Genomic DNA, 14,150 nt, shown 5'->3' with positions numbered 1-14,150 from the left:
CTCCTCATTCCTCTCCTTGCTAGCCTGGGTGATTAATTAGAGGCAGATAGGTTAGAGTGTTGGGCAGTTACTCCTAGCGATGACACAGAAGGAGGCTGAGCAAGGCCCAAATATGGCCCTTTTTACCCACCCTTCCAAACACCAAACCTCTTGCACAAGAGAACATTTATAAGCTGGGTCCTCTGCCTGTAAGCCTACTAAATGATAACAGCTCAGTGGTACTGACTGCTTTGTCTTTCTTCCAGCTCCTCTACTAGTGACCTCTCCAACTATGACCATGCTTATCTAAGGCGGAGCCCTGACCAGTGCAGCTCCCAGGGGAGCATGGAGAGCCTGGAGCCCAGTGGGGCATACCCACCCTGTCATCTTTCCCCTGCCAAGTCCACCGGCAGCATTGACCAGCTCAGCCACTTCCATAACAAGAGAGACTCGGCTTACAGCTCTTTCTCCACCAGTTCTAGCATCCTAGAGTATCCACACCCTGGCATCTCTGCCCGGGAGCGTTCAGGCTCCATGGACAATACTTCTGCTCGAGGTGGCCTCCTCGAAGGGATGAGGCAGGCAGATATTCGCTATGTCAAGACAGTCTATGACACCCGGAGGGGAGTCTCAGCAGAGTATGAGGTGAACTCTTCAGCCCTGCTGCTTCAAGGTAGGGAGGCCCGAGCCTCAGCAAATGGTCAGGGCTATGATAAATGGTCTAATATTCCTCGGGGCAAGGGAGTGCCACCCCCATCCTGGAGCCAGCAGTGCCCCAGTTCCTTGGAGACTGCCACGGACCACCTTCCTCCTAAGGTGGGTGCACCCCTGCCTCCAGCTCGGAGTGACAGTTACGCAGCATTTCGGCACCGTGAGCGGCCCAGCTCCTGGTCTAGCCTTGATCAGAAACGGCTCTGCCGGCCTCAGGCAAACTCTTTAGGCTCCCTGAAGTCTCCATTCATAGAGGAGCAGCTGCATACTGTGCTGGAGAAGAGTCCAGAGAACAGCCCCCCAGTGAAGCCCAAGCATAACTATACCCAGAAGGCCCAACCTGGCCAACCTCTGCTGCCGACCAGCATCTACCCGGTACCTTCCCTGGAGCCACACTTTGCCCAGGTGCCTCAGCCTTCTGTGAGTAGCAACGGTATGCTCTACCCTGCACTGGCCAAGGAGAGTGGATACATAGCCCCTCAGGGAGCATGCAACAAGATGGCTACCATTGATGAGAATGGGAACCAGAATGGATCTAGCAGGCCTGGGTTTGCCTTCTGCCAGCCCTTAGAACATGACTTGCTGTCCCCGGTGGAGAAGAAACCAGAAGCTACAGCCAAGTATGTCCCCTCCAAAGTCCATTTCTGTTCAGTGCCTGAAAATGAGGAGGATGCCTCCCTGAAAAGACATCTCACACCTCCCCAAGGCAACAGCCCACATTCCAACGAGAGAAAGAGCACCCACAGTAACAAACCATCTTCTCATCTCCACAGCCTCAAATGCCCTCAGGCTCAGGCCTGGCAAGCGGGTGAAGACAAGAGATCTTCCAGGCTCTCAGAGCCCCGGGAGGGCGATTTCCAGGAAGACCACAATGCCAACCTCTGGAGGAGGCTGGAGAGAGAAGGCCTAGGCCAGAGCCTGTCAGGCAACTTTGGCAAGACCAAGTCAGCCTTCTCATCTCTCCAGAACATTCCTGAGAGTCTGAGAAGACACAGCAGCCTGGAGCTAGGCCGGGGAGCCCAGGAGGGTTACCCCGGGGGCAGGCCCACCTGTGCAGTCAACACCAAGGCAGAAGACCCTGGGAGGAAAGCTGCTCCTGACCTCGGGAGCCATCTGGACCGGCAGGTTTCCTACCCGCGGCCCGAGGGGAGGACCGGTGCCTCGGCTTCTTTCAACAGCACAGACCCAAGTCCCGAAGAGCCGCCTGCCCCCTCGCACCCGCACACATCCAGTCTGGGCCGGAGGGGGCCCGGCCCAGGCAGCGCCTCGGCTCTTCAGGGCTTTCAGTACGGGAAGCCCCACTGCTCGGTGCTGGAGAAGGTCTCCAAATTCGAGCAGCGAGAGCAAGGGAGCCAGAGACCAAGTGTGGGCGGCTCTGGTTTTGGCCATAACTATAGGCCCCACAGGACCGTCTCAACTTCCAGTACTTCTGGGAATGACTTCGAGGAGACAAAAGCACACATCCGTTTCTCTGAGTCAGCTGAACCCCTAGGCAACGGGGAGCAGCACTTCAAAAACGGGGAGCTGAAGTTGGAAGAGGCTTCCCGGCAGCCCTGCGGTCAGCAGCTGAGCGGAGGAGCGTCGGACAGCGGCCGTGGCCCCCAGAGGCCGGACGCTCGGCTCCTCCGTAGCCAGAGCACCTTCCAGCTCTCCAGCGAGCCAGAGACGGAGCCCGAGTGGCAGGACAGGCCCGGCTCGCCCGAGTCGCCCCTGCTGGATGCCCCCTTCAGCCGCGCCTACCGGAACAGCATCAAGGACGCACAGTCCCGTGTCTTGGGGGCCACCTCCTTTCGACGTCGAGACCTGGAGCTGGGGGCGCCCGTGGCGTCGAGGTCCTGGCGGCCGCGGCCTTCCTCGGCCCACGTGGGGCTGCGGAGCCCCGAGGCATCGGCCTCCGCCTCCCCGCACACGCCCCGGGAGCGGCACAGCGTGACCCCTGCTGAGGGCGACCTGGCCAGGCCCGTGCCCCCTGCCGCCCGGAGAGGTGCTCGCCGGCGCCTGACTCCCGAGCAGAAGAAGCGCTCCTACTCGGAGCCCGAGAAGATGAACGAGGTGGGGATCGTGGAGGAGGCCGAACCGGCACCCCTGGGCCCGCAGAGAAATGGGATGCGTTTCCCGGAGAGCAGCGTGGCCGACCGGCGCCGTCTCTTCGAGCGCGACGGCAAGGCCTGCTCCACGCTCAGCCTGTCGGGGCCCGAGCTGAAGCAGTTCCAGCAGAGCGCCCTGGCGGACTACATCCAGCGCAAGACCGGCAAGCGGCCTACCTCTGCCGCCGGCTGCAGCCTCCAGGAGCCCGGGCCACTGCGTGAGCGCGCCCAGAGTGCCTACCTCCAGCCCGGTCCCGCGGCGCTCGAAAGCTCCGGCCTCGCCTCGGCCTCCAGCTTGAGCTCACTGCGGGAGCCCAGCCTGCAGCCCCGCAGGGAGGCCACGCTCCTGCCGGCCACAGTTGCAGAAACCCAGCAGGCTCCCCGAGATCGCAGCAGCTCCTTCGCCGGTGGCCGCCGCCTCGGGGAACGGCGACGCGGGGACCTGCTTAGCGGAGCAAACGGTGGAACAAGGGGCACCCAGAGAGGGGATGAGACCCCCAGGGAGCCATCCTCCTGGGGGGCCAGGGCCGGGAAGTCCATGTCGGCCGAGGACCTGCTGGAACGCTCGGACGTCCTTGCGGGCCCTGTCCACGTGAGGTCCAGGTCATCTCCCGCCACCGCAGACAAGCGCCAGGTACGTGCAACCAGCAAGTCCTGGCCTCGAACTGTCCCTTCCTCCCTAGAAGCTTTAGTGGGGCTCCCCAACCCCCCACACTCTCACCCGCTCTCCCAGTTCAGTTTTCCTTGTGATTACAGAAAAGTAGCATTTGTTTTCATGAGTTGAGTTTCTCAAGTGTCCCTTACCTGGTTTCCTTACAAAGATATAGGTATCTAGATTACGTATATTGTTATACAGATTCTCTATCTATCTGTCTACCTCCATTTTAGGAAGTCACCACCTCTCAATGGAAAAATGCAAGGTTAGGAAAAATTAGGGATTATCTTTTTTGTTTTTTGCTTTTTTTTTTAAAATGGATTAGAGTCTGGGTCTGAGTATTTTAAAAGTTTTAGCTTTGCACCCTTTCTGTTTCTATTGGACTTTGCATCTACAAAATAGCTAGAATGATTGACATTGATAGTCATCGGTTATTGAATTCCTGGCCCTCAGCTAAGTGTGTGGCAGGTCCTGAGCTAAGTGTAATCTACATTTATTATTTCATTTAACCCTCATGATAATCCTGTGCAGCAGAGTATATTATACATGTCAGACCCCTGTCTCTCGGACTCCCACCTCAGCTCTTTCTGTGCATTATCCTGGTGAGGAGAGAAAATAAGAAACTCAAAATCTCACATAAAAGGATTTTCTAATAAAGGCACCAAATGCTGCAAGGATTATAAAGTACTTTCCCCTGAAAATTTTAAGCAGTGCTAGGAATAGAAGCTGAGCATTCTGACTCCTAGGAGCCTGTTAATTTCCCTAATTCTTAGCCTATCCTCAGGCTTCACTACCACTGCAGACCAGTGGCCTGCCTCATGCTTCCCTTCCCACCAAAGACAATAATAGGAATCACATACCTGTTAACAGGGGAGGAAGAACTCCGCTCCACTCTCCCCTCTCGGATTCTGCTGTTTTCCCTTTCAGAGAAGTCAGCCATTCAGCAAGCATCTGTAGAGCATGTGTTGTATGAAAAATGCTGTGTTACAGCATCAAAGGATACACAAAAGAAAAAAAATAAGGCTCATGCCTTTCTGGAGTTCACAATTAAGCAAGGAATATGACCTTATATGTATAAATCTAATATGACTAGTGAATGCTTTGGGAATGGTGATCAATAATATGCTATGGAAAGGAAAGTGATTAATTCTGAGGTGATCTGAAAGTGCTTCTCCTGAAGGGAAATGGGATTTTGGGCCAGGATGTAAAAGATGGGCATGATGACAAGAGATTAGGGGAGAGGGGATGCATTGATGGGAAGAAACCAGTTCAGACAAAGAAAGATTCAGCAGTTCTGGCTGAGAAGTTTGCTGCACTCTATCACACGCATACAGCAACAAATGCTACTTGCTCCTACCAGTCAGATGCTGACAGGGCAGGATTTTACAAGTTTTTGACAAGGATTTAGCTCTTTTTCAAAATTCTCATTAGGGAGGCCTTTCTGCCTCCAAAAACAAAGTCATCATGGAAATCAGTTCCTCTGTATGTGACAATTGATCCATCTCTGGCCTGAAATAATGACTGCAGGAGGCTACCATTTTGAACTACTTGTAGCCTGAGACCTTCTCATATATTTGGCAGGTCTGGCCTCTCCTCAGCCAGCTTGAAATCCTCTCTGAAACATGCAACCTTCTATTTTCTTCTCCTTTAATTCCTCTTCATTGCAGAACAAATAGATATTAGTGATGGAGCTTAAGTGCACATCAGACTCTTGCCTGTTTCCACTTTCTTTCTGTGAGACCTTGGAAAAGTTAACCTGTTAAAAGTGGGTAGGACCTGCAAAGCTACAGAAAGATAGCCAACATTTCTGCCTTAGAGACAGAAATGTATATCTGTTCATTGCATAGATTTAAAATATAGTAGAGACTATAAAGAGAAACCCTTGGAGAAATAAGATTACTGGTGGGGATATTTCCCCTGGATGCTAAGTTAGAGACTTCTCTGGTTCTCACAGTATTTTCAGGGAACTTCATGTCTGATGTGTAACATAATCACTATGAGATGGTGTGACAAACATTACTGAATTGCTGAGGAAATTGCTCAATGCATGGAACCACAGTATTGGATATAGGCTTGATTCTGTGGAATGCAACTCATAAGTCTTTTTTAGCACCTTTCCACAAGCACGCATTTAAGCTTATACAAAATAGAATTGACTTTCCACAAAATGTGAAGATACAAATAGCTAACAATAATCACATTTTTGCTGTGTGCCAGTCATTGTACTGTGTTTTATAAGTATAAAATTAGTCTTGGCTGGGTGCAGTGGTGCACACCTGTAATCCCAGCACCTTGGGAGGCCAAGGTGGCTAGATTGCTTGAGGCCAAGAGTTCGAGATCAGCCTGGCCAACATGGCAAAAACCCATCTCTACTAAAAATACAAAAATTAGCTAGGCATGGTGGTGTGCATCTGTAGTCCCAGCTACTTGGGAGACTGAGGCACGAGAATCGCTTGAACTCACGAGGCAGAGGTTGCAGTGAGCTGAGATAGTGCCACTTCCCTCCAGCCTGGGCAACAGAGCAAGACTCTGTCTCAAAAAATAAAATAAAATAAAATAATTCCTCACATCTGTGCAATGAGGTAAATACTATTATTATCTCTAAGTTACAGAAGAATGAACCAAGTCACCAAGAGGGTACAAAATTTGCCCAAGGTAGTAGAGTGAGGTCTTCACCCCATACTGTCTGACTGCAGAGTCTTTAAGTCACTATACCATGCCATCTCCTGAATAAAAAGAGGCTGGGAATGGGGAAACAGAGGCAAGAGTTAAATGTTCTATATCTGAAAATATCATCCAATGAATTTATTTCATTTTAACATTTATTGATTACTATTTCAGTCATGCATCATATAATGGTCAAGGATGGACCACATATGTGACAGTGGTCCCATAAGATTATAATACCATACTTTTACTGTATCTTCTCCATGTTTAGATACAAAAATACATACCATTGTATTGCAACTGCCTACAGTATTCAGTACAGTAATATGCTGTAACAGGTTTGTAGCCTAGGAGCAATAGGCCTATACCATATAGCCTAGGGATGTAGTAGTCTATGTCATCTAGTTTCTGTAAGCACACTCTATAATGTTTGCACAAGGACAAAATTGCCTAATGATGCAGTTCTCAGAACATATCCCTGTTGTTAAGTGACATATGACTATTTTTCACATCAGATTTTTCATAAGGATTTCTAGTTATTTTTAGTAGTTACTTGAAATATTCTAAAGTAGGTGAATATTGTCTTCACATTTCATCAGTGACAGAGATATTGAGATAACTTGGAACCCAAAACAAGAGGACTGAGATTCAGTAGACTTTAGATTTACATTATTATTATTATTATTATTATTTTGAGACGGAGTCTCGCTCAGTCACCCAGGCTGGAGTGCACTGGCGCAATGTCAGCTCACTGCAAGCTTTGCCTCCCGGGTTCACGCCATTCTCCTGCCTCAGCCTCCCGAGTAGCTCGGACTACAGGCGCCCGCCACCAGGCCCGGGTAATTTTTTTTGTACTTTTGGTAGAGACAGGGTTTCACCACGTTAGCCAGGAGGATCTCCTGACCTCATGATCTGCCTGTCTCTGCCTCCCAAAGTGCTGGGATCACAGGCGTGAGCCACCGCGCCCAACCGATTTACATTATTAAGTATGCTAAGAACTGGTGTATTTTTAAGTCAATTTTGAGATAATTAACAAAAATAAATCAGACACTTAACAAGTTGGTATAATTCTATGCCTAGTATTTTTCCCATAGCCACTGTTTTTTTTTCCTGTAATTGCCATAATAAGTACTTTGTACTTCTTACCAATTTATAGAAAATTAAGTCTTGACAGTGAATATATGCTCAAAGCAAGAAATGCAACAGGAATTTATCTTCCTTGGGCTTGTATCAGATTGGGAAGATATTTTCCTTTGTCAAGTGGTATTTTGATTGATAGAAGATTCAGAGAATTCTCTCAATAGTTTATTACTGGGTCTAATTCCTTTATTTTATCCACATCCACATAAATAGTTTAAGCTCGATATTCTAGGGGCCAAATCATGTGAATACAGAAGTTATATTCATTGTCAAAACGAAATGCAAAGGATGTAATAGGATATGAATACATATTTATACTTTACTGGGTTAGGCGCTCACATGGGACCTAGGCTTTTCCAATTAATTATTGGCAAAGTAGCACATTCTTGTCAACATAGGGAAAAATGGTGGGAAAAGACTTTTAAAGGACCATAAATTTCATGGAGAGCAGGAATTCTCATTCCCTACAATGATATTTGAGTGAATCAGAACACATGGAATTCATTTTTCTCAAGCCATTCAAGTCTGATTACATCCAGCCCAGCTGCCATTCAACCTATAAAGATTCCATGGCAAGACCTTGGGCTTTGAAGAGATCATGGCTTGAATCATAGTTTCTCCACTTACTTAACTGTGGGCAAGATATGTCACCTCGCTGAGCTGCAATTACATACCCTGCTTCCAATTGTTATAAAGATTAAGTTACAAAAAAAAAAGTCAAGTGCCTAATATTCCAGGCATATAATTTGTTGGTGCAAGGTACTTAGCAGAGTGTCTGGCACACAGTAAATACCCAGTACCGGTAGCTGCAATTATTAATAATGTTCAGGGGTTTGTTTCTTCTGCCTGCTCCCACCTTTGACCCTTTCTATTGCTTATTAGTTTCTCAACCACTAAACAAAAACAATGAGGAACGGGGTGAAGAGCAGTTAACCCATTGGGCAGGGTTAAATGGCAAAATAAATTACTGAAATTAAGTTAGAGATTATATATGGATTTTTCTGGTTTTTGCCTGTCTCCTGTCATAAATTGGGAGTTGAATATATTATCATTAATGGCAACATCATCATCTTCATTATGGACCTGATCACAGGGACCAAACTGTATACTATCAAAAACTGACAACCCTTTCAGGACTCCAGTATATACCCTCATTAAAACAAAAACAACTACCCCTGAAAAGGCCCCAGAGTTATTGATCTCACATGTGAGTGAACTTTTTCCTAGAATTTATTGCACCCGATTACAATCCAAATTCATATCTTCACTAATTGTAACTAAGAACATTTGAGATTTTTGCAAAATGTAATAGACTATCCTTTCCTGTCATCTCTCATATTTCCCTATTGCCATTTGAAAAGTTTGGCACATTGAATTCATTGTCTTCGTTATCCTATTTCAAGTTTAGCAGTTGTTTTGAACTCCAGAGATAATCGTTAGGAGACTTCTCTTAGTTAGGAAACATCCTTGTTAGAGGAGGCACCTGGTGAGACAGACTGAAGTTCAAATTCTGACTCTGCTTTTTTTTTTTTTTTTTTTTTTTAAGTCTTCGGCTTATCTCCTGCATCGATGCCATGGGATTATGTAAGAGTGCCACCACGTGGCCTGACAATAGTAGGTTGCCAGTAAATAGGTGTTCCTTCTCCTTTTTACCTCCACCCTCTTGGTAAATTTAAACACCCGTTTATTGGCAGTAATGCTGTGCCTTTCTTGTGTTTCAAGGATGTGCTTTTGGGGCAAGACAGTGGCTTTGGTCTTGTGAAGGATCCATGTTATTTGGCTGGTCCTGGATCTAGGTATGTACATGTATTTATGATGCTCTCTGCATATGAATGCTGCTGGTGTTAAACTACTCTTGTTCCTTTCTACAAGAAATTGAAATGTGATGTCATATAGTGTCACATGCTTTTTTGATTTGTCTAGGCCACGGATAACTTTTTTTTTTTTAGTTTTATTATTATACTTTAAGTTTTAGGGTACATGTGCACAACGTGCAGGTTTGTTACATATGTATACATGTGCCATGTTGGTGTGCTGCACCCATTAACTCATCATTTAGCATGGAGAACTTTTTATTTTCCATTTAGAAATGATTTTCTTTAAGAATGACACTTGTTAAAAATAGGTTTTGAACATGTGCTATTGAGGACAAGGTTGATTTGGCTAACCAGTTTGACAACAGAATAATTAATGGAGGTGCTTTTCTTGAGCGTGCCCCATGGCTTTCACAAATGGGGCCTCCTGTATGGCTGATCTCATCCAGCTCTGTGTGCAGAGCATCACAGCTGGTGACCACAGTGCTAGGGAAGAGCAGGCATTTCATGAACAGCTTCACAGAGGAAGGCAAACTGTAAGCATCGGAGGTGAAAAATAAAGCTCAAAATCATAACTTTATACATGTGGGGATGGAAAACAGAGGAAAGTGGTTTTTTTAAAATGCCATCAAAATCATATATCCTGGGTAGAAAAGTAAAATGAGCACTTTTTTAGAATTTAAAATTTTGAACTGTTCACATGGGACTTAATAAGTAGAAATTTTCAGAAAGGGTATTCTCTGAACCATGTACTCTGTATGTAGTTTTAATGCAGCATTACAGAGTTATCTACTATAATCTATTATTACTAATGATAATACACCTACACCCTACCTACTCCTTTCTATGTTTTTAAGCCATTTCCTTAATTTTTCTTACATTTCATTCAATCATTGTTTCTACATTCACCTTCTTAATAACACAACCTAATTCTGTCAAGTAGAAGCAGCCAACATGGTCAGGAAGTAGGTATTAATTACCTGCTTTCTAGCCAAGATCAGCCTTCTACATTTATATGCTCTTGCTCCTATAGCTGTGTTGACAAGGAAGAAAGTATTCAAGGTGAGGTTGAGGACTTTGGTGAGTTTGGGTGCATTAATTAAAAGCTAGAGACAAGGGAAAACTAACAATAAACTAGAGTACTGCTAAAGAAAATTGGTCTGAAATCAAAGATGGGACTAAACAACAAACAATCAAATAACCCTATTTAAAAATGGGCAAAGGTAAAAAAAAAGATCAAGATCATGTCCTTTGCAGCAACATGGATGGAACTGAAGGCCATTATCCTAAGCAAATGAACACAGAAACAAAAAAACAAATACTGCACATTCTCACTTACAAGTGGAAGCTAAACATTAAGTACACATGGACACAAAGAAGGGAACAATAGACACTGGTGCCTATTTGAGGGTGGAGGGTGGGAGGAAGGTGAGGATTGAAAAAACTACCTATCAGGTACTATGCTTACCTGGGCGACAAAATCATCTTTACATCAAACCCCAGCGTCGTGCAATTTACCCGTGTAACAAACCTGTACATGTACTCCTTGAACCTAAAATAAAAGTTGGAAAGGAAAACAATAATTGAAGGTGACAGGTGAGGGGGGCTGCTGGTTGGCTCAGTGGCAATATCAACAATCTGAGAAACACAGGTAGCAATTTTGTGGGGAGGGGGAAATCTTCCTCAACAAAATTAGTTCTGTGTTAAAAAAAAAAAAAAAAAAACTTTCTGAGCTGTAAAAATGCCAAAAGAATAAATATGACAAGCATCGCATACCACTGAATAACTGAAATGCTTGTCCTGTTCTTCAGCAATTGACATTAGCATAGGTGCAGCTGCATGCCTAGTGCTTGCTGAAAAGGATATTGATAATTTCAGCACATGTAATTCTCAGCTGTCCTGGGGAAAAGCATAGGCATGGAAAGTGCAGCCGACAGGAAAACATGGGAGGGACTTGATCACAGATCCTGTGCTATGAATTTTGAGTACTAAAAATTCTGCTTGCAGTATATTTTTCTGACCATCACAACCAAGAAGACACAAAAAAGTATAACATTCTTTTTTTTCTAAAGGCTTGCATGGTCTTTTATCATAGTCACTCTGTTAATCATAGTACGAAGACAAGAGTCACATCAACTGGACAATATTGAAATGTCAAAATAATTTGGAAGGTGGAATTTGGAGGAATGTGCCCTCTGTTCTCCATGGATGCTTATTAGGATCAGTCAGTTTTCCTCCATGCTGACATAATTCTCCCTGAATACATGAAATTCAGACTTTACATTAGTGCTTTTTAAAAAACATAAAATGTTCTAATTTATAGAAAAATAGAGATTTTGCACTGTTCAAGTTTTATGAGAGTTTGATGCCTTCATGGGTCACAAAGAGACAATAGTTGTCATTATTATATACTTCTTTCCTGTTTTCAAACATTCTCCACTCTTTTTATCTCCATTTTAAAGAAAAACACTAGAGGATACCAATCCAACTAAATTCAGACATTCACTTGTTAATTTCAAACATAAAAATTTACTTGTCTATATAAAAATGGGCAAAAGACTTAAACAGACATTTATCCAAAGATGGCAGACACATGGCCAACAAGCATTGAAAAGATGCTCAACACCACTAATCATCAGAGAACTCAAAACCACAATGAGATGTTTACCTCACACACATTAGAATGGCTGCAATTAAAAAAACGAAAAACAACAAGTGTTGGTGAGGATATGGGGAAATTAGAAACCTTGCACACTGTTAGTGGGAATGTAAAATGGTGCAGCCGTATGAAAAACAGCATGGAGATCTCAGAACATTAAAAATAGAACTACCATATGATCTGGCAATGCCACTTCGGAGTATGTGTCCAAAAAAATTGAAAGCAGGGTCTCCAAGACCCATGTTCACACCCATGTTCATAGCAGCAGTATTTACTATTCACAATAGCCAAGAGGTGGAAACAACCCAAATGTCTACTCATGACAGATGATTGGATAAACAAAATGTGGTATAGCCATACAATGGAATATTACTCAGCCTTAAAAAGGAAATTCTGCCACATGCTTCAACATGACATTACGTGAAGTGAAATATAAGCCAGTCACAAAAAGACATACTGTATAATTTCACTTGTATGAAGTACTTAAAGTAAAGTAGTCAAATTCACACAAAACACAAAATAGTGATTTCCAGGGGTTAGTAGGAGGGGGAAATGGGGAGTTATTATTTAGTGGGTACATAGTTTTAGGTTTCCAAGTTGTGAAAGTTCTGGAGATCTGTTTCACAACAGTGTGAACATATTAACACTACTGAACTTAAAAATGGTTAAGATGAAATTTTATGTTGTTTTTTCTAACCACAATTTTTTAAAAATGCTTTTTCTTTTTTTTTTTTAAAGCAAAACAAAACAAAGGTGAGACTAATTGCTTTCAAAATCCATTCTTGAATAGTAGGATTCCTGGATACATATCAGCAGACTCTGGGTGACCCTCTCACACTCTATTATAAAAGGGACTTGAACAAAGTCTTTTTTTATCCCAAACTTCATTCCTAAAAACACAAAATAATCACCACGGAGAAGCATTCTCAACCAAGCTAAGCATTTACCACTGATATTATCTTCAAAAAGAAAATGCCACTTTAGTATAGTTTGTGTAAACTAAGGTCACACAAACTAAAAACATCATATAAAAGTCTATTGGGCTGGATCTTTAAAGGATAAGTGCTATATTATTGTATGTTTTAGTGATGTCTCCCCCTTTAGAAAAGCCTCAAGATATAATAAATAAAATAAAGGCATCTGAATTAGTCGTTAAAACATCAGATTTCAACTGACTCCACATCCTGTTAAAGGATGCTGGGTTTAAAAACAGTTTGTATGCTACAGTCTGGAGAGCAGGTGGGCAAAGGAGACGTCACTGTTCAACAGACATTTGCTGAGGGGGTACTTGGTGGCAGGTACTGGGGATGCCAGGATGGATGAGACAGAAGTGAAGAGCATCCCCAGCGGGAAGCCACCAGGAAGTGCAGAGTGGCTACACTTCTCTATGGAGAGGTTCCTAGTAAAGAAACCATGTCTGAATGAAAGGGACCGGTCATGGGAAGGGAGGGGTTGCATCAGAGAGAGAGGTGGGCCCTTTATTCCATCATCTGCATCTATGTATAATAAAGGAAAAATAAAGGCATGAGAAGAGCTAATTTGGTTCTTTGCCATCTTCTTCCACCACATGCTGCATTCTGTTTGCCTGGCACGTGGATGATCTTGTGGCAAGCCCTGTGTTATTGCTCTGATGTGGGACTGAGTCACCACTCCCTCAGAGGAGTCAGATCTGTGAGATGACATGTGCCATCTGCACTCCAGATTCACTCACATAGCCAGTCAGGGAACTGCAGACAAGGAATGTACAAATCACGGTGGGTTTGCTGGAGAGCTTTTTATCCTCACATTAACTCTTGCATAGCAGGTAGTGCCACAGACTCTTTTTTCTTTGTTTTGTTTTGTGGATTTTTCTCCTTTAGAACACAATAACAAAAGTTTTGCGAATTGTTGGGTTTTTCCTCGGAGTCTAGCGTACAGTTGTTTAAATCACCATGTACTATATTTGCTTATTATTGCCAGCCTCTTTCTCCAGAGGTAACTGTTTATTAGCTCCTTAGGTGAGACTCTCCCCCTCCTTTTTATTTTTCATCAGATGAAATGAAAACACTAGGAGAGTAAGCAAAAGTTGTAAATAAAACCTTCAAATTCAGCAGCCCATGCAAATGCTTTCAAAACAGACCTCCCCCGTGGGGATCGCACTGGGAGAGAAGAAGGCAGCATTATTTTTCCCCAGAGCTGGGAGCTATTTCCTGAAGTAGTCCTAAAAGGGGCTGAAGAAATGCACTGTTTGTTTTTATAGCCTGAAGCCTGTCCTCAAAAGCTGCCTTATGTTGCATGGTGTGTACAGGATGTGGGGGCGGTGAGAGGGTTAATAAAAGAAAATGCCTTGTGAACCCAGTCATTCCATGTGACATTTTCCTGTAGGAATTTATGCCTGCCTAGTACTGGTTTAACTTGGGTCTTCCTGTGAGCAGCCAGGGAAGACAGTGTGCAGTTTC

At 44.3% G+C, this 14,150-nt stretch overlaps 1 protein-coding gene and 1 long non-coding RNA gene across 8 annotated transcripts in view; one reads left to right on the top strand and one right to left on the bottom strand.

The window, feature by feature from the left end:
- The window catches only part of SHROOM3 (shroom family member 3), a 357,377-nt gene that overhangs the window by 317,542 nt on the left and 25,685 nt on the right, over nucleotides 1–14,150 (top strand). For all 7 annotated transcript variants that reach the window (XM_063809524.1, XM_054682947.2, XM_016951561.4 and 4 more), the window contains 2 exons: nucleotides 246–3,411; nucleotides 8,962–9,035. In XM_063809524.1, the coding sequence (XP_063665594.1) occupies nucleotides 246–3,411; nucleotides 8,962–9,035 (3,240 nt within the window). The remainder of the gene's footprint in view (nucleotides 1–245; nucleotides 3,412–8,961; nucleotides 9,036–14,150) is intronic.
- The window catches only part of LOC107974279 (uncharacterized), a 58,203-nt gene continuing 48,345 nt past the window's right edge, over nucleotides 4,293–14,150 (bottom strand). The window contains exon 3 of the long non-coding RNA XR_008547511.2: nucleotides 4,293–4,383. This is a non-coding gene — a long non-coding RNA (uncharacterized LOC107974279). The remainder of the gene's footprint in view (nucleotides 4,384–14,150) is intronic.

This window comes from Pan troglodytes, chromosome 3, assembly GCF_028858775.2.
Source record: "Pan troglodytes isolate AG18354 chromosome 3, NHGRI_mPanTro3-v2.0_pri, whole genome shotgun sequence".
NCBI classification, from domain to species: domain Eukaryota; kingdom Metazoa; phylum Chordata; class Mammalia; order Primates; family Hominidae; genus Pan; species Pan troglodytes.
This window is presented reverse-complemented; position numbering and strand designations above follow the sequence as displayed.